Raw genomic sequence first — 21,253 nt, 5'->3', positions numbered from 1 at the left:
GTACTGTCCCAGAATTCTCTCATTGTCTAGTGTTGTCAATCTCTGTTATTGCAAATAAAATAAGGAAAAAAATGGTTAATTAAAACTTTTTTTCCTATTTTGAAAATTTCCAAATGAGAAAAATATAATGAATACTCATATGCCCATCACCTAGATTTAGTGATTGTTAATATTTTGCCACATTTGCCTCCCCTATTTCTTTCTTTCTTTCTTTCTTTCTTTCTTTCTTTCTTTCTTTCTTTCTTTCTTTCTTTCTTTCATGAGTGGGGTGTGGGGAGGGGCAGAGGGACAGGGAGAGAGAAAATCTTAAGCAGGCTCCTTGCTGAGTGCAGAGCCTGATGCAGGGCTCGAACTCACAACCTGAAATCATGACCTGAGTTGAAATCAGGAGTTGGATGCTTAACCAACTGAGGTCCCAAATTTTGTATAAATATATTATATTTATATATTAAATAAAAACAAATTGTACAGGGTTTTTGTAAGGTGGCTATAAGAATTAAATAATTCAATACTAGTAAAGCCCTTTGTACAGTGCCTGGCATAAAAAGCACTCAATAAATGTTAGCTACTGTTTATTGTTATTCTTAATTCAGAGGTTTAGCTGATAATAACGATAAAGGCAAATCAGACCACTACATACCTTGTATCCATAAAACCAGGGTGGACCTTGTTAAAAATATAGATTCCCAGAGGAGTCTCTCATGTTTTTTCACCCTCTCTAATTTTTCCCACTCATTTCCCCCTCCTTTCCCTTATAATCCCTTTCACTATTTCTTATATTCCCTGTATGAGTGAAACCATATGATGATGATTGTCCTTCTCCAGTTGACTTATTTCACTCAGCATAATACCCTCCAGTTCCATCCACGTCGAAGCCAATGGTGGGTATTCATTGTTTCTAATGGCTGAGTAATATTGGTGTGTGTATATATATACATACACCACATCTTCTTTATCCGTTCATCTGTCAAAGGACATTGAGGTAGAGCCTGTGGTCTTAACCACTATACATAAAGTCTCCTAGTTTACAATAAACATATTAATTTAAGTCTTACCATTAAATTTTCCTCTGAAATTAAAAAGGCTGACACAGATCTCACAGGTCTTTTTATCAAATCAGTTGATTCCAGCAAAATTATATTGGTGTTTATATTTCAGGCAATCTTGTCATGAAATTGTCTGTTGTAGAGAGATACCTGGAAAGCAAGGCTATATGTCCTTTCATTTTTTTCATTTTCATTTAGAGGAGTTCAGAAGGATATAACTAACGTGTTGGAATGATCATTGATTCTGAATTTCAACATAAGGTACTTAAGTACCACAGGATCTGTATATTAATATCCTAAAGTATGTTACTTGTTTGGTTAGGTTGGCTCATTCAAATATGTCATGTGACATTCTAGGAGTAGTGGAAAATTAAGCTGTGATACTTTTGGGGGGGATTAAGTAGGTGAATGCCTCCTTCTGTCTCTTCAGTTACTGATGTTTTCATGACCAAGATTTTTACATCATACTCATTATTTTGGACCCATAAAAGAATATAAATTGCATGAGAGATTTGGTCAATATAAGAATCACTAGGTGACCTTATTTATATATTATTATTTTACCTTTCTTCTTTTAATGTTTTCTTTCTTTAAGATGTAATTTGAACTGCTAAATATTTGTTTTCATATGTCTTCTATCTATATCCTTTTTTATATGCTATACATACCTATAGTTGAGTTAGGGGATGTTAACAGTATTTATGAAATAAAAAGGTAATATGAACTCCACATTGTATAGCATGAGAATCAAGTTCTAATTCAAGCTCTACTTGGAAAGCTACAACCTCTAGAAAATCACTGCAGTCATATACAGTCTTCATTGACACTGTTTACCTCATAGTGAATGGCATGTGGCTTATGTACAAATTATAATGGATAACCAGTTTTTAAAGGTTAAATGCTAAATATACTATCTAGTTCTTTGAGAACATTGTTACCAAAGGAGACTTTGGCTCTTAAGTTCCACCAAAGTCAGAGTGGCAGGCCTGCTTTTGCCTTCCTTGAAACTGACAAGTTCTGTGGTTGTCACTATCTTATTTATACCTATAATTTGGGAATCTGGATATATTTTGAATGCTCTTTGGCAAAAGTTAGGTGCTCTTGACCTAAAAATATGATATGAGGTTTATGTGAACTTTATTCAGTATCTCTCTGGTTACTTATCAAATATGTTGCTTTTTTTTCCAGTGTAGTTTGGGGAAAAACAGGCTTCAGATTTGAAAGTAGAAACTTTTTTTGTAAGATTTTATTTATTTATTCATGAGAGACACAGAGAAAGAGAGAGGCAGAGACACAGGCAGAGGGAGAAGCAGGTTCCATGCAGGGAGCCCAATGGGGGACTTAATCCTGGGACTCCAGAAACACGTCCTGGGCCGAAGGCAGGTGCTAAACTGCTGAGCCCCCCAGGCGTCCCAAAAGTAGAAGCTTTTTTTTTTTTTTTTTTACAAGGAATATTAAGTTTCTTTACTAAAAATCTAGACTTATTGAAGTAATAAAAGGAGTTTTTTCATAGCTTTTTGAATGAGTCCTATGGCACTTAAGTATTCCAGTGGCGTTTTATTTCCAGATATTACAGAACCCAAATTCAAAGTGATGGCAAGCAAAATATTTTGAAACATGGCAAACCCCCACCCCCACCCTCAGGCAAAGACTTGATTGTTTTTAAAAATTTTATTTTCAAGGTTGTATTTCAGGATTGATTAGATAGGAATTTCTGTCAGCTTGCCAAATACTTTAAACTTCTAAATAAATTAACTTAAACATTTAATTTATCATTAATTTTGTTTTATTAATTAAACTAGTCATTTTTAAAGCTTAAACTAACGTAGCTGTTAGCTACCATGCTTTTTCTCAGCTTGTAAGCTTTTTCACTTATTGAAGGAAAAGTAAAGTTTAGACAAAGAAAAGGTACACATTTGGATATAATTTAAACCTCATTTTCACGACTGTTGGCCTAGTGATTGTAGATTCTGTTCCAGTATTGTTTTCAATAATAGTGTTGCTATAGCAACTAATAAATGCATGCTTCAAAGAGAAGAAACAAAAAGCCTCTCCACCGATTGTGTTGTATATTGGGATGAAATTTTTCTTTATTGTATGATTTGCTGTAGACTTTGCAAAACTGTTTTTCCCAAAGAAATATTCTGAGAATCCTGATACACATTTTTTTTTTTGCTGTCTTAATCTAATCATCTGTTTTCTTGTATTAACAATGCTACAGTTAATTTACAAAGGGAAAGATGTAGAAAGAATTTATATTAGAAATTCTGTATCTTCTTTCTGTTATTTGTGTCTTACACAGCACTCTAGAGGAAAGAAAGATTTTTGATCTCCTGTTTCTGAACTATGTAAATGAATTTTGTTCCTATAAAAGTCAGTTAGCTTAACACATGTAGTGTCTTTTCTTTGTTAAAATGAAGATTGTGGTAAACATACTTATTTAAGTCCTTGAGTATTATCAGCATAGTAATATCAACTATGTGTAAATACACTAAAAATACACTGAAATACACTAAAATTTGTCCGTTAACCTATTTTGTTGTAGATTTAGTAATAATGAAGAATTGGAAGTGGCCTAAATATTAATAAACCCTTAAGTAGGAGAATAATTAAATAGATTATAAGGTATATCTATATGATTTATAAGCACCTTGCAGCCATTAAAAATGATGATTTGTATTTGATGTAAAATAATGTCAATGAGGGAATCCCTGGGTGGCTCAATGGTTTAGCACCTGCCTTCAACCCAGGGCGTGATCCTGGAGTCCTGGGATCGAGTCCCACGTCAGGCTCCCTGCATGGAGCCTGCTTCTCCCTCTGCCTGTGTCTCTGCCTCTCTTTCTCTCTCTGTCTTTCATGAATGGATAAATAAAATCTTAAAAAAAAATAATGTCAATGAAAAGATATTAATTCAGAAAAGTAGTTTCAAAACTATAGTACAGGGCAGCCCCAGTGGCGCAGTGGTTTAGTGCTGCCTGCAGCCCAGGGTGTGATCCTGGAGACCCGGGATCGAGTCCCACATCAGGCTCCTTGCATGGAGCCTGCTTCTCCCTCTGCCTGTGTCTCTGCCTCTCTCTCTCTCTCTGTGTTTCTCATGAATAAATAAATAAATAAGTCTTTTAAAAAAAAAACTATAGTACAATCCCATTTTTATGTAAAAGCATGTTTGAATGTAAGTGTAAAGTGTAAATGTGTGGAGAAATATATGACAGATAATACCATTAGTTATCTCTAGGTTTATAATAGGAAATTAGCATTGTTTCCTTAAATTTTTAAAAAAATTCTTTGAAAAGAAAGGAGCATCTGTGGCTAGTAGAAATGATCTGAATGGTTTTTTGGTTTGATGTTAGGAGGGAGCTAGTCTTTTAGGAAAAGGGTCCAAAATTCTTTAATGAATCAAAACAAAGTCACATGCACTTTTCCTCTGACTTGTTGGCATTTTAGTTGATTGTGGATCAAAATGAAAGTTATTGCATGGACAGAAGCTGAGCTTTTACCATAATTGACTTTAATAAGGCAATCATGTTTGACTGGAGAAGATAGATCTTAAAATCTGAAATTGGTGGGGAGAATACATTCAAATGTTTTGGAAGTGGAGTTTCCTAAGATGAGTATCTCCTAAAGATAAATGGTAAAATAGTTCATGTCAGGTTTATTGAAATTTTTGGATAATAAGGACTGACTTGATAAAACTCCCTGACAGTTAAGACATTTTTTAAAGAATGAGAGTGTGTGTGCACATGCCTGCACATGCACATTGCATACATGCATCTCTGGAAAGGCTTTCTTTCTAACCATAAGAAAGTAATTAATGTATGAACTGTTGTGTTTATAATTGAGAAATAAATACTACACTTAATTGACATAAGATTTATTTCCACAGAATTGGGTGTTTCATCTAATTCTGCTATTCTTATAACATCCTGTTATACATGTGAGTGGAGAGGATTTCATTTTGTTTAAATGAGAGTCATAGCTAGACTAAATTATTATTCATTATTACAGAGAGAATTAGTGGCACAGCTGAAAGTAAATTAAGTTCCTAGCACAATTTTCTTGGTCTTTCCCTTAGGAAAAGGGAAATTTTGTTTTCTTAGAGAAATTAAGTTATTTTGACTATTGCTAAGAACATCACTTATTGCTAGACAGAAGTAAAATTAGGAACTATTCGTAGAACATTTCTACCTTGTTATTTATTTGGTATTTTGTAGAATAGCTAACTTTTTTTTTTAAGATTTATTTATTTATTTATTTTTATGGTAGACACAGAGAGAGGCAGACACAGGAGGAGGGAGAAGCAGGCTCCATGTCGGGAGCCTGACGTGGGACTCGATCCTGGGACTCCAGGATCGCACCCTGGGCCAAAGGCAGGCGCCAAACTGCTGAGCCACCCAGGGATCCCCAAATAGCTAACTTTTCTAATTGTATTTGTCATGGTCACTTGCTAAAAATGAGTGTTATCTGGTTTTAATGTATACCTCTCTCTTGAGTCATAGTTGGGGGGTGATCATGGGAGACATACATCTGAAGAAGCACCATCTTTTAATAGAATTTGATTCGTATTGACCTATCTCCCTGCCTACCTGGTCAGTAACTATGAACTTCGGAGATCTGTCTAGTGATGATAAACTTGTTTTATATGGCATAGGCATGGGAAGTCAGCTTTCATGACAGATTTCTACACTGATGTAGAAGAGAAATATTTAGCATTTCAAGAAAACTAAACCTGTTAGCATCTATGTATTCCACCATTCAGCTTTCTTGAGCCCTCTCATGTATGGTCTAATGTTCTTGACTTTCAACAAAAGAAATATCATATCATGTCAAAATGATAAAATCTCAATTACGGCTGTATTCATTAGTGAAATAAATTTCTTTTGTCTCATGGAATGATGATATAATTATTTTAAGTGCTTAATTGGGGTAGCAAGATAAAGAGTTGTTTACATGAAACAAATATTCTGATTATTTGGAATTAGTGTCAGCATTTCCTATTGTACAGGAAAAAAATCTTAAGGCCTCATGATCTGAATTTTTCATCTTAAGTTATGTAACAGACATTTGAGTTCCTACCATGTGTTGCACCCTCTACTCTGGGAGTAGATGAAGATGTAAGGACAATTATTTTCAAGTGTGAGATTTGTCTATGCTGAAACTTAAGGCATTAAACATTACTAGATGTAGATTAAATTTAAATTTAACGGAATATATACCTCTGCAACCTTTCCTTTGCTCTGTAATTACATTCCTTTCACTAGATTCATACTCAATTTAGAAAGTGTGTTTTAAGAGAACTTGCTGATAGAAGCTATGAAAAATGCTTTTGTAAAGTGATTGCCTTTTATATATCTAGGTTTTCATCTGTGATTTCTTAATAAACAACTTGTGAGTATTTTAATTTTTTATTAGCGAGTAACATATCTGTGGTTCACTTTAATCCCTGCCTCCCAATCTCTTTTCATCTCTCTCTCATAATCATAATTACACAGAGCAAGAGTTTGGTGGTTCTTACTAAGTATATAAATGATTCCAATTTTTAAGCTTTAAAATTTTTAACCTTAAAAGACTGACTTAAAACACTGTGACTTTAAAAAAAAAAAAACACTGTGACAAGAAAATGATAAACAGTGTATATCAGTTTAAATTTGACCCATGGGTCTTTACAATATAATTTATATTTGACCTTTCTACAATTGAAATATAAGGACTCTATGTTCTATTGAAACTGTCTTGTAGCTATTTAGGTTAATTTATATTTGCTTTTCATTAATATAGTGGTTGGTGGCCATAGTGATTGTGAAAATAAAGTTGTTACATATGTATAAAGAGGAGTTGCCATGATTTTTTAGCAGAAGCATTTAATGTAATCTCTGGTGTAAGCAGACTTATATTAACATATATTATCAACTCAGAACAAATACAAAACAGAATACATATGAAAAAATTAGAAAAAAGTTGTAGAAAAAAAACACAGTAAAACTACATTTAAAAAATTGCGAACCCCTAAAACATGCTTATATAAACATTGTTATATAGAAGTTCTTACATAAGAGGCTGGTGTTGCATGTATTGTGACTGTTTTCTAAGTAATTTATATGATATATATCAGAAATATGTGTAGCAGCCAGCCAGTGTCTAGTTTCTAGTCTGACAGTAGACCAACGAACTGTGGAGATAGGATCCAGAGAGAAAAAAATAATTCTTTGTTATTTCAACCCCTCTAAACAGGACACCATACTTGCAGAACTTCTTCAAATACATAAAGAACACATTGTAGGATATCATGAACATGATTCTCTTTTGGACCACAAAGAAGAAGAAGAATTGACTGAAGAAGAAAGAAAAGCAGCTTGGGCTGAGTATGAAGCAGAGAAGAAGGTAGTTCATTCAAAATGCTTTTTGGTTTTGGTTTTTGTGTTAGTCATTTGGAAGAGCAGTAAGAAAAGGATCACATTTGGAACAGGTAATAATAATAGGGAGTCTTTAGGAACAGAATCCTAAATATGAGTTTGTTAATAGGCTTTGGCTACCTTTGGTAGTAGAGTGGGAGGAAAGGAAAGAAGAAAATAGTTTCCACTTAAAGAGTAGTAACCCCATTTCTGCTTAGCACTTGCTGAATTGAGAGATTACTGGGAAGCTATATATTTAGCATCACTTAACTGCTGTCAACACCCTCACTCTAGTAATAGATATACAGGAGCTTAGTGTTTGGAGGTAGGAGGAAATGTTTCTTTAGCCTATACACCATGAAATCGAAATTTTGACTGAATGTCAGAACGCAAAAATATTACATTATTGGACATTAATGTTAGTCTCCAACAGCAACATTATTTTAAATAGTTCCATGTCTGTTTTAACACCAACTCACTTGAGCAAAAATGTGCCTGAGCATGGGAAACCTTATCCTAATACCTGAATTCTTTTTAAAGTCCTAACTCATTGTACCAAACTTCTTTAACGTTAATGTGATGTTAGGAGTCTCATTAGAATTCTCTGAGTTGCCCCATTCTGTGGGAATTATCAGAAAAAAATAATACACCTTTAGGGGTTAAAGCTTTCCGTGTAATAAGATCTTGGTTTCGAGTGAAAAGGGTGTTTTGTTTGTGTGTGGAAGAGTGTTAATAATTTCTTAGATCTGAGAATGTGGATTCTTTTCTAAACCAGTAGGTGATGCAGAATTTCAAGTTTTAAATCACAGTGTGGAAAGTGCATAATTTTTTGTTTTTAGGGACTGACCATGCGTTTCAACATACCAACTGGGACCAATTTACCCCCTGTCAGTTTCAACTCTCAAACTCCTTATATTCCTTTCAATTTGGGAGCCCTGTCAGCAATGAGTAATCAACAGCTGGAGGTAAGTTGTGAAGTACAAAAGTAGTTTAACTTGAGTTAAAGGCAATTTCAAGTGCCCTGTTGTTGAGGGTTCCCTGTGCAGGAATATCACATTCTCCAAAAGATTACCTCTGAATAGACCAAGAAATTTTTCTCTTATTTGTTGACCTTTTTGAACCAGCATAGTATAGTAAAATGTGGTTTGTTCAGAGCACAAGAGAATTAGGCCTTGATTTAATGTTGTTTGAATTATTTTAATTAAGGAACAATAGGGCACCTGACTGACTAGGGAACTAGCACTTCTTCAGTTATAAAATATTTTGAATAAACAAATTAGCTTGCTTAATGTTTGAAAATAGGATAAATACATTTATATTCTGATGCAGTGTAGATACAGCATTAAATATATGATAATGTCCAGTATTATGAAATAAGCTATTTAAAACTAGAATTAATTATGAATTAAATAAGAAAGATTACGTTTTATTATACCAATAATGTAATAACTTAAGTGAATTTGTGATTTCCTTTTAAAAATGTACTTATGGAGTCCTTTAAATTGATAAACTATTGGTGCAGACCCAAACTTTTATCTTCTTAACAGGACCCTCACTGGTAAGTTTTGCCCACTTTATTGATGCTGCATTTTGCTGCTTTTTAATTATTTGAAGAGTTTTAAAACCAACTGCTATAAATTGACAGGAAGGATCCCTATACTTTACAACCATGTGTCTTTTATATGTCCTATATAACATTCTTGCATTCTTCTAGGACCTCATTAACCAAGGAAGAGAAAAAGTTGTGGAAGCAACAAACAGTGTAACAGCAGTGAGGATTCAGCCTCTTGAAGATATAATTTCAGCTGTAGTAAGTTATTTGGCAGTTATCTTACTCCAACTTGCTATTTTTGTTGTGTCATCCCCCACCCCCAGCCCTTTTGTTTTAATTTTTAATTGTGGTTTGCTTCACTCTTTCTGTAGAGAAAACAGCATAATTCTTATAACTTGATTTGGAATGGTAAAATACCAGTAAACTGGATAATAGTGTCAAGCTATACTTTAGCCTTTTTACCTAAATGTTGGCACAAAAGAGAAGTGGGTAATATCTAAGAATTGGGAAATCAACCAGAGAAATGTATGTGTTGTTTACATAAACATATTTTATCAGTTGCACAAATTAAATCCAAGTAGTTTCATTCCAGAGATAGCCAAACCTTGTACAACAGTGGATAACTTAGTACCATGTTTGTAAATCTTTATTTTCTTTAGAAAAAAAGGAAAGGGGGAAATACCTTTTAAAATCCTGAATATTTTTGAGTATCGTCAATTCTGCTGCAATAAGAAGTAAATGGAACATTTTTCTTTTAGTGGAAGGAAAACATGAATCTCTCAGAGGCCCAAGTACAGGCATTAGCATTAAGTAGACAAGCCAGCCAGGAGCTTGATGTTAAAAGAAGAGAAGCAATCTATAATGACGTACTGACAAAACAGCAGATGGTAAGAGTTTGACTATCTCTAAGTTATGTCCAATTTTTGTAATTTATAATAATGTGTTTGTGTGACATCTATGTCAATAACCATCCTCCCCTCATATAGATGTATGACCATTGGCTTTTCCTAGAAGAAATTTTGTCACAAAACTTAGTAATTCTCGAGTAAAGGTAATATCTTGGTTATAAGTTACAAAAGAGCAACAAATTCCTAAATGGGTCTCCTTGAAATTATATAGGCTCTTTTCCACATAATTTGAATTTCTGTGTATTGTGGATATCTAAAAAGGAATTTTTGCCAGGATTTAACCATATTTACCATTTTTTGTATTTTTTTTTTACTGGAGTTCAATTTGCCAACATATAAAACCCAGTGCTCACCCATCAAGTGCCCCCCTCAGTGCCTGTCACCAAGACACCCCCACCCCCCGCCCACCTCCCTTTCCACCACACCTTGTTTGTTTCCCAGAGTTAGGTGTCTCTGATGTTCTGTCACCCTCGCTGATTTTTTTCTCACTAATTTTTTCTCCTCTCCCCTTTGATGCCATTCACTATTTTTTATACCCCCAAATGAATGAGACCCTATAATGTTTGTCCTTCTCCAATTGATTTATTTCACTCAGCATAATATCCTCCAGCTCCATCCACGTTGAAGCAAACGGTGGGTATTTGTCTTTTCTAATGGCTGAGCAATATTCCATTGAATACATAGACCACATCTTCTTTATCCATTCATCTTTCGATGGATACCGAGGCTCCTTCCACAGTTTGGCTATTGTGGACATTGCTGCTATACACATCGGGATGCAGGTGTCCCGGCGTTTCACTGCATCTGTATCTTTGGGCTAAATCCCCAGCAGTGCAATTGCTGGGTCATAGGGCAGATCTATTTTTAACTGTTTGAAGAAACTCCACACAGTTTTCCAGAGTGGCTGTACCAGTTCACATTCCCACCAACAGTGCAAGAGGGTTCCCCTTTCTCCACATCCTCTCCAATATTTGTTGTTTCCTGTCTTGTTAATTTTCCCCATTCTCACTGGTGTGAGGTGGTATCTCATTTTGGTTTTGATTTGTATTTCCCTGATGGCAAGTGATGCACAGCATTTTCTCATGTGCTTCTTGGCCTTGTCTATGTCTTTCATAGAGATTGTGAGATTGTCTTTCATGTGAGATTTCTGTTCATGTCTTTTGCCCACTTCATGATTGGATTGTTTGTTTCTTTGGTGTTGAGTTTAAGAAGTTCTTTATAGATCTTGGATACTAGCCCTTTATCTGATAGGTCATTTGCAAATATTTTCTCCCATTCTGTAGGTTGTCTTTTAGTTTTGTTAACTGTTTCTTTTGCTGTGTAGAAGCTTTTTATCCTGAGTAAGTCCCAATAGTTCATTTTTGCTTTTGTTTCTCTTGCCTTCATGGATGTATCTTGCAAGAAGTTGCTGTGGTCAAGTTCAAAAGGGTGTTGCCTGTGTTCTCCTCTAGGATTTTGATGGACTCTTGTCTCACATTTAGAGCTTTCATCCATTTTGAGTTTATCTTTGTGTATGGTGAAAGAGAGTGGTCTAGTTTCATTCTTCTGCACGTGGCTGTCAAATATTCCCAACACCATTTATTGAAGAGACTGTCCTATTTCTAGTGGATAGTCTTTCCTGCTTTGTCAAATATTCGTTGACCATCGAGTTGAGGGCCCATTTCTGGCTTCTCTATTCTGTTCCATTCATCTGTGTGTCTGTTTTTTTGCTGGTACCACAATGTCTTGATGATCACAGCTTTGTAGTACAACTTCAAATCCAGTATTGTGATGCCCCTGGCTTTGGTTTACTTTTCCAGTATTCCCCTGGCTATTCAGGGTCTTTTCTGATTCCACACAAATCTTAAGATGATTTTTTCCAACTCACTGCAGAAAGTCCATGGTATTTATATAGGGATTGCATTAAATGTGTAAATTGCCCTGGGTAGCATGGACATTTTCACAATATTAATTCTTCCAATCCATGAGCATGGAATATTTTTCCATCTCTTTGTGTCTTCCTCAATTTCTTTCAGAAGTGCTCTGTAGTTTTTAGGGTATAGATCCTTTACCTCTTTGGTTAGGTTTATTCCTAGGTATCTTATGCTTTATGACATGCAATTGTCAATGTGATTGACTCCTTCATTTCTCTTTCTTCAGTCTCATTGTTAGTGTATAGAAATGCCACTGACTTCTGGGCATTGATTTTATATCCTGCCACATTGCCAAATTGCTGTATGAGTTCTAGGAATCTTGGGGTGGAGTCTTTTGGGTTTTCTATGTACAGTATCATGTCATGTACAAAGAGGGGGAGGCTGACTTCTTCTTTGCTAATTTGAATGCCTTTTATTTCTTTTTGTTGTCTGATTGCTGAGGCTAGGACTTCTAGTACTATATTGAATAGCAGTAGTGAGAGTGGACATCTCTGTCGTGTTCCTGATCTTAGGGGAAAGGCTCCCAGTGTTTCCTCGTTGAGAATGATATTTGCTGTGGCTTTTCATAGATGGCTTTTAAGATGCTAAGGAATGTTCCCTCTATCCCTACACTCTGAAGAGTATTGATCAAGAATGGATGCTGTCTTTCGTCAGATGATTTCTCTGCATCTATTGAAAGGATCATATGGTTCTTGCTTTTTCCCTAGTTGATATGATCTATCATGTTGATTGCTTTATGAGTGTTGAACCAGCCTTGCGTCCCGGGGATAAATCCCAGTTGGTCATGGTGAATATTCTTAATGTACTGTTGGATCCTATTGGCTAGTATCTTGTTGAGAATTTTTGCATCTCTGTTTTTCAGGGAGATTGGTCTATAATTCTCCTTTTTGGTGGGGTCTTTGTCTGGTTTTGGAAATAAGGTGATGCCTCATAGAATGAGTTTGGAAGTATTCCATCCCTTTCTATCTTTTGGAAGAGCTTTAATAGAATAGGTATTGTTTCTTCTTTAAACATTTGACAGATTTCCCCTGGGAAGCCATCTGGCCCTGGACTTTTGTGTCTTGGGAGGTTTTGGATGACTGCTTCAAATTCTTCCCTGGTTATCGGCCTGTTTAGGTTTTCTGTTTCTTCCTGTTCGTTTTGGTAGTTTGTGGTTTTCCAGAAATGCATCTTTTTCTTCTAGATTGCCTAAATTATTGGTGTTCAGCTGCTCATAATATATTTTTAAAATCGTGTGTATTTCCTTGGTATTGGTGGTGATCTCTCCTTTTTCATTCATGATTTTATTAATTAGAGTCTTTTCTCTTTTGTTTTTAATAAGGCTGGCTAAATGTTTATCTATCTTACTAATTCTTTCAAAGAATCAACTCCTGGTTTTGTTGATCTGTTTTACAGTTCTTCTGGTCTCTATTTCATTGAGTTCTGCTCGAATCTTTATTATTTCTCTTCTTCTTGGTGTAGGTTTTATTTGCTCTTCTTTCTCCAGTTCCTTTCGGTGCAAGGTTAAGCTTGTGTATTTGAGTTTTTTTCCAGTTTTTTGAGAGATGCTTGTATTGCGATGTTTTTCCCTCTCAGGACTGCTTTTGCTGTATCCCAAAGATTTTGAATGCTTGTATCTTCATTTTCATTAGTTTCATGAATCTTTTTAATTCTTCTCTAATTTCCTTGTTGACCCTTTCATCTTTTAGCAGGATGCTCTTTAACCTCCACGTGTTTGAATTTCTTCCAAATTTCTTCTTGTGATTGAGTTCAACTTTCAAAGCATTATGGTCTGAAAATATGCAGGGGACAATCCCAATCTTTTGGTTTCAGTTAAGACCTGATCTGTGACCCAGTATGTAGTCTATTCTGGAGAAAGTTCCATGTGCACTTGAGAAGAATGTGTATTCAGTTGTGTTTGTATGTAAAGTTCTGTGAATATCTGTGCAATACATCTGGTCGAGTGTATTATTTAAAGTTCCTATTTCTTTGAAGATGTTGTGCTTAGAAGATCTGTCATTTGCAGAAAGCGCCATGTTGAAGTCTCCCAGTGTTAGTGTATTATTATCTAAGTATGTCTTAACTTTGGTTATTAATTGGTTGATGTCTTGATTGGCAGCTCCCACATGAGGGTCATAAATATTCATAGCTGTTAGGTCCTCTTGTTGGATAGATCCTTTAATTATGATATAGCATCCCTCTTTATCTCTTACTGCAGTCTTTGGGATAAACTTTATCTGATAGGAGAATTGCTACCCCTGCTTTCTTTTGAGGACCATTTGAATGGTAAATGGTTTTCCAACCTTTCATTTTCAGGCTGTACATGTGTCCTTAGGTCTAAAATGAGTCTCTTGTAGACAGCAAATAGCTAGGTCTTTTTTATCCAGTCTGAAACCCTGTGTCTTTTGATGGGGTCATTAAGCCCATTCACGTTCAGAGTTACTATTGAAAGATATGAATTTAGTGTCATCAGAATACCTATTCATTCTCTGTTTTTGTGGTTTATTTCTTTGAGCGTCCTCTTTCTTTTAGTGTCCCCCTTAATATTTCTTGCAGAACTGATTTGGTGGTCACATATTCTTTCAGTTTCTGCCTTTCTTGGAAGCTCTTTATCTCTCCTTCTATTCTGAATGAGAGCCTTGCTAGATAAAGTATTCTTGGCTGCATGTTCTTCTCATTTAGGACCCTGAATATATCCTGCTTGCCCTTTCTGGCCTGCCAGGTCTCTGTGGAGAGGTCTGCTGTTAATCTAATCTCTCTCCCCATAAAAGTTAGAGATCTCTTGTCTCTTGCTGCTTTAAGGATCTTCTCTTTATCTTTGGAATTTGGAAGTTTCACTATTAAATGTTGAGGTGTTGAATGGTTCTTATTGATTTTATGGGGGGGATCTCTCTATTTCTTGGATCAGAATGCCTTTTTCCCTCCCCAATTTAGGGAAGTTCTCGGTTATGATTTGTTCAAGTATGCTTTCTGGTCCTGTTTCCATAAAGGCAGAACCTTTTGGTGCCCTCTGGAACCCCAATGAAACGTAGATTTTTTTTCCTTCTGAGGCTGTCATTTATTTCCCTTTACCTTTCCTCATGGTATTTTAATTGTTTTTCTCTTTTTTCCTTAGCTTCCTTCCTGGCCATCAACTTGTCTTCTATGTCACTCCCTCTTTCTTCTACCTCATTAACCCTCGTCTTTAGGACCTCCAATTTGTATTGCTTCTCATTTAATTGATTTTTAATTTCGTCCTGATTAGATCCAAATTCTGCAGTCATGAAATCTCTTGAATCCTTTTTGCTTTTTCTCAGAGCCACCAGTCGCTTTATAATTGTGCTTCTGAATTGGCTTTCTGACATCAATTTATAATCCAAATTCTGTAACTCTGTGGCAGAGAGTACTGTTCCTGATTTTTTCTTTTTTTTAAAGATTTATTTATTTATTCATAGAGATGCAGAGAGAGAGAGAGGGAGAGAGAGAGAGAGGCAGAGACACAGGCAGAGGGAGAAGCAGGCTTCATGGGACTCGATCCAGGGTCTCCAGGATCACGCCCTGGGCTGCAGCGGCGCTAAACCACTGCACCACTGGGGCTGCCCTGATTTTTTTTCTTTTGTGATGAGTTCTTCTTTATAGTCATTTTGCTCAGTGCAGAGTGGCTAAAAACGAGTTATACTTTTTAGAAGCGCAAACTCTTCTCTGTAAGTTTCTAGTTGTTCTCTCTTTAAATCTCAGGTTGAATTTCTAGGTTTTTAGGATGATTTGAAAGTGATCTAGGTAAGTTCGTGGGGACAGGTGATTTGAGTACCTTCGTCCTCCACCATCTTTCCCTGCCCACCCATGTTTATCATTTTTAAGCAACTTCCCAAAATAAGTATACTTTTTAATATATTTAACTTGAGAGTAAAAGAAAGTGGAACTATACATGATATATTTCACAAGTTCCTACTAAACTATGTAACTCTTTAAAAAAACTAGCATATTCCAAGACCTTTGATCCTTTTTCCCAGCATAGTTGTTTGCCAGCCATCTCTGCCTTTCTTTTTTCTTTTTTAAATAATAAATTTATTTTTTATTGGTGTTCAATTTACTAACATACAGAATAACACCCAGTGCTCATCCTGTCAAGCGCCCTTCTCCCCTTCCACCACCCCTAGTTCATTTCCCAGAGTTAGGAGTCTTTATGTTCTGTCTCCCTTTCTGATATTTCCTACCCATTTCTTCTCCCTTCCCTTCTATTCCCTTTCACTATTATTTATATTCCCCAAATGAATGAGAATGTATAATGTTTGTCCTTCTCCGATTGACTCATTTCACTCAGCATAATACCCTCCAGTTCCATCCACATTGAAGCAAATGGGTATTTGTCATTTCTAATGGCTGAGTGATATTCCATGTATATATAAACCACATCTTCTTTATCCATTCATCTTTCGATGGACACCGAGGCTCCTTCCACCGTTTGGCTATTGTGGACATTGCTGCTATAGACATCGGGGTGCAGGTGTCCCGGCGTTTCATTGCATCTTTGGGGTAAATTCCCAGCAGTGCAATTGCTGGGTCCTAGGGCAGGTCTATTTTTAACTCTTTGAGGAACCTCCACACAGTTTTCCAGAGTGGCTGCACCAGTTCACGTTCCCACCAACAGTGTAAGAGGGTTCCCTTTTCTCCGCATCCTCTCCAACATTTGTGGTTTCCTGCCTTGTTAATGTTCCCCATTCTCACTGGTGTGAGGTGGTATCTCATTGTGGTTTTGATTTGTATTTCCCTGAGGGCAAGTGATGCAGAGCATTTTCTCATGTGCATGTTGGCCATGTCTATGTCTTCCTCTGTGAGATTTCTCTTCATGTCTTTTGCCCATTTCATGATTGGATTGTTTGTTTCTTTGGTGTTGAGTTTAAGAAGTTCTTTGTAGATCTTGGAAACTAGGCCTTTATCTGATACGTCATTTGCACAAATCTTCTCCCATTCTGTAGGTTGTCTTTTAGTTTTGTTGACTGTATCCTTTGCTGTGCAAAAGCTTCTTATATTGATGAAGTCCCAGTAGTTAATTTTGGTTTTGTTTCTTTTGCCTTCATGGATGTATCTTGCAAGAAGTTACTGTGGCCGAGTTCAAAAAGGGTGTTGCCTGTATTCTCCTCTAGGATTTTGATGGACTCTTGTCTCACATTTAGAGCTTTCATCCATTTTGAGTTTATCTTTGTGTATGGTGCAAGGGAGTGGTCTAGTTTCATTCTTCTGCATGTGGATGTCCAATTTTCCCAGCACCATTTATTGAAGAGGCTGTGTTTCTTCCAGTGGATAGTCTTTCCTCCTTTATCGAACATTAGTTGACCATAAAGTTGAGGGTCCACTTCTGGATTCTCTATTCTGTTCCATTGATCTATGTGTCTGTTTTTGTGCCAGTACCACACTGTCTTGATGACCACTGCTTTGTGGTACAACCTGAAAGCTGGCATTGTGATGCCCCCAGCTATGGTTTTCTTTTTTAAAATTCCCCTGGCTATTCGGGGTCTTTTCTGATTCCACACCATCTCTGCCTTTCACTGTGAAATTTCAACTATTGACTCCAGGGAATCAGTTTCCGTGGCATAAATTTTTACTTCGAAACCACTATAGAATTACTAATTTTAATTATCTTCTGAAATTTGAGACACTCCAGGTAGGAATTATTCCCAGTTCAAGGGCTTTTTCCCTTTGGTATTTGTCACTAAATATGTTTGTCATTATGTTCAATATTTAAAAGAATGATGAAGAAATGAGATTTGGCAAAAAGTGCTGTAACTAATACTTGAGACTAATCATAGTGCAGGACAGGTTACTATGGCAACTAACCTAAATGCTGCTTGCAATAGAATAGTCCAGTCATTAAGAGAATTTAGCTCTAAATGATGTTACTTGATGTTTTCTACAGTAATGTTCCTATGAATGCCTCAAATTAATAATGGTGATAACAATAGTATATTTTCCTTTTGGTATGGTACACCCTTACTAAACTGATTTTAACTTAAACTTGATACCTGAATCTTTGAGAACTTGTAACAGCTCCCGTTTGTCTCTCTAGTTAATCAGCTGCGTTCAGCGAATACTTATGAACCGAAGGCTCCAGCAGCAGTACAATCAGCAGCAACAGCAACAAATGACTTATCAACAAGCAACACTGGGTCACCTCATGATGCCAAAGCCTCCAAATTTAATCATGAATCCTTCTAACTACCAGCAAATTGATATGAGAGGAATGTATCAGTCAGTAGCTGGTGGTATGCAGCCACCACCCTTGCAGCGTGCACCACCCCCAATGAGAAGCAAAAATCCAGGACCTTCCCAAGGGAAATCAATGTGATTTTGCACTAAAAGCTCAAGATTGTTAAAATCATAGAAAGATCTTTTATTTTTTTAGGAATCAATGACTTAACAGAACTCAACTGTATAAATAGTGTGGTCCCCTTAAATGCCAATCTTCCATATTAGTTTTAATTTTTTAATAGGGCATACCATTTTTTCCTGACATTTGTCAGTGATGTTGCCTAGAATCTTCTTACACACATTGAGTACAGAAGATATTTCAAATTGTTTTCAGTGAAAACAAGTCCTTCCATAACAGTAACAACTCCACAGATTTCCTCTCTAAATTTTTATGCCTGCTTTTAGCAACCATAAAATTGTCATAAAATTAATGAATTTAGGAAATAATACAGATTTATATATTCGTTCTTTACATATAAAAACACACAGCTGAGTTCTTAGAGTTGATTCCTCAAATTATGAAATACTTTTGTACTTAACCCATTTCTTTATTAAAGTGATTGAAATGGTTTTAATGTTCTTTTGACTGAAGTCTGCAACTGGGCTCCTGTTGTATCATCTCCGTGATTGAAAGTTAGAAACTAAAGGTTATCTTTGACACAGAATTGTGTGCAATATTCTCAAATACTACTGCTCTAAAACTTGGAGGAGTCTTGGCAGTTATCTTTGCATTGTATAAACAGCCTTAAGTATAGCCTAAGAAGAGAATTCCTTTTTCTTCTTTAGTCTTTCTGCCATTTTTTATTTTCAGTTATATGTGCTGAAATAATTACTGGTAAAATTTCAGGGTTGTGGTTTATCTTCCACACATGTATTTTCTCTCTTCTGGCACTCATATAAAGCACATCTCTTAACTGCTTGGTGCCAGTGCTAGTGCTTCATCCTGTTGCTGGCAGTGGGATGTGGACTAACAAAATCAAGTTACAGCATTTTAGGAGGTTAAGGATGATGGTGTGGTTGTAGGGTCACACCCTGTTTTATAAACAGTATCAAAATGGCAGAACCATTGCTGACTTTTTAAGTTCACGTAAGGAATGTGCTTTAATAATTCCCAGTACTGTCAGTATTTGAAATAATTCCTCTGAAAGATAAGGATCACTGGCTTTTATGCTCTTCCTGTTTTCTGTCATCATCATGTTCTTTTTCCCCAACTCCCCTGTGTTATTTTAAATAAATTACATTTCAAAGTTCTTTTTTTTTTTTTAGTTTAGATCTGTGAGGCAATTTTCTGATCAAATTAATTCATCTAATACCCTTTTTTGAAGTTTTACTAGAAAATCATTGCATTGTTGTTTTTCTTAATCCAGGCCTATAAAAAAGACCTGTAAGTTTATTCATGTACAATTTGGTTGCTTGAATTTCTTGAAGAAAAAGATTGTTAGACTATGGGAGTCAACTCAATATGGCAAACCATTTTTGAGATGGTGTTGTAACAGGTAGTGAAAATAGCTAAGGAATTTCATTAAAAAAAAGTTGGGTGGAGGAATTGCTCTAGGTATCACTGGATTAGAATGAGTTTAACATTAGCTAGAACAGCTTTGAGTTATTTGGGTGAATAGATTTCCATTTTTATCTTGAAAAAACTTGTGGCAAACATCTAAAAGCACTAGGTTTATGATACAGAATTTGTGAGGTTAGGTGGATCCACTTAACACACATCCTCTCCTCCCCATTCCCCCCACCCCCGTTTAACATGGTGATTTATCACTAACAAATTCCATGTATTTGGATATTATGCCAAATTGGATATTTGATTATACATCAAATTTACTTAATTGGGGTGGAGAGGAGAGGTGTATTTACTCTAGAAGCGATGAAAAAGACAAGATTTATGAGATAAATATTTGAAGGCAATACACTCTGGCCAGCTGTTTTCAGTTGGTTTTTCTACAAGTCCAGAATACCTTAAACCTGATATACTAGACCTGGGAATTTTCAACATGGTCTGATTACTTGTTCAAAGACATGGATGTAAAAATTTTAGGCAACCTTCTAAAACTTTTTCACCATGGATGAAACTATGACTTAAGGAGTAATACATAGAAAGGATTAATTGGAACTAAGAGAGTTTGAAATAAAACTTGGACCACTTTGCATACACTCTTCTCACTTGACATTTTAGCTACATAATATGTACTTTGAGTATAACATCAAGCTTTAACAAATATTTAAAGACAAAATCACATCAATAAGATACTAAAAGGCTCATTTTTATATTTGTTTTAGATGTTTTAAATAGTTGCAATGGCTTAAATGACGATTTAAAATGTTGCTTGTAATACAGTTTTGCCTGCTAAATTCTCCATATTTTGTAACCTGTTTTATTTCTTTGGGTGTAAAGCGTTTTTGCTTAGTACTGTGATATTGTATATGTTTTGTCCCAGTTGTATAGTAATGTTTCAGTCCATCATCAGCTTTGGCTGCTGAAATCATACAGCTGTGAAGACTTGCCTTTGTTTCTGTTAGACTGCTTTTCAGTTCCGTATTGAGTATCTTAAGTACTGTAGAAAAGATGTCACTTCTTCCTTTAAGGCTGTTTTGTAATATATATATGAGGACTGGAATTGTGTTTTTAAAGAAAAGCATTCAAGTATGACAATAATACTATCTGTGTTTTCACCATTCAAAGTGCTGTTTAGTAGTTGAAACTTAAACTATTTAATGTCATTTAATAAAGTGACCAAAATGTGTTGTGCTCTTTATTGCATTTTCACAGCTTTGAAAATCTGTGCACATATTGTTTCATAGAAAATGTATAGCTTTTGATGTCCTATTTAATGGTGATTCTTTTGCACATTTAGTTATTTAATATTGGGAGGTCAAAAAGTTTGGTTTTTGAATCTGTTATATACTAAATTCTGTAAAAGAAGATCTCTAACCTCAAAAATAATTTACATACCAGGAAGCCTATGTGTGTTTGTGTTAGTTTTGGTTGTCTCTTTGTAATCCAGCACCATTTCCTGCTTTCCAAAAGCTGCATCACTCATTTAAATCGAGCAGGACTACCAATCCACACTTGATAGAAAAGCTGCTTACCCTCCTGAAGCCATAGCAAGTTGATGGAAGCCTTATTACCTGGCCTCCAAAGACGCTGAATATTTTGTAGTCTTCCTTTAGCTATGCCCATTTTCCCTCTATCACAAAATCAGATACTTAATATCAGTGCCCCAAACAAAAC

General features: G+C 35.7%; 1 protein-coding gene across 11 annotated transcripts in view; it reads left to right on the top strand.

The window, feature by feature from the left end:
- ATRX (ATRX chromatin remodeler) overlaps window positions 1-20,777 on the top strand; it is a 333,614-nt gene extending 312,837 nt beyond the window's left edge. For all 11 annotated transcript variants that reach the window (XM_049107206.1, XM_049107207.1, XM_049107205.1 and 8 more), the window contains 5 exons: window positions 7,275-7,424; window positions 8,275-8,400; window positions 9,150-9,245; window positions 9,746-9,874; window positions 17,834-20,777. In XM_049107206.1, the coding sequence (XP_048963163.1) occupies window positions 7,275-7,424; window positions 8,275-8,400; window positions 9,150-9,245; window positions 9,746-9,874; window positions 17,834-18,112 (780 nt within the window). In that variant the 3' untranslated portion in view covers window positions 18,113-20,777. The remainder of the gene's footprint in view (window positions 1-7,274; window positions 7,425-8,274; window positions 8,401-9,149; window positions 9,246-9,745; window positions 9,875-17,833) is intronic.
- Window positions 20,778-21,253: the final 476 nt, after the last annotated feature.

The sequence above is a fragment of the Canis lupus genome, chromosome X (assembly GCF_003254725.2).
Source record: "Canis lupus dingo isolate Sandy chromosome X, ASM325472v2, whole genome shotgun sequence".
Classification (NCBI taxonomy): Eukaryota; Metazoa; Chordata; class Mammalia; order Carnivora; family Canidae; genus Canis; species Canis lupus.
The sequence above is the reverse complement of the archived record's forward strand: the minus strand, read 5'-3'. Positions and strand labels throughout refer to the sequence as shown.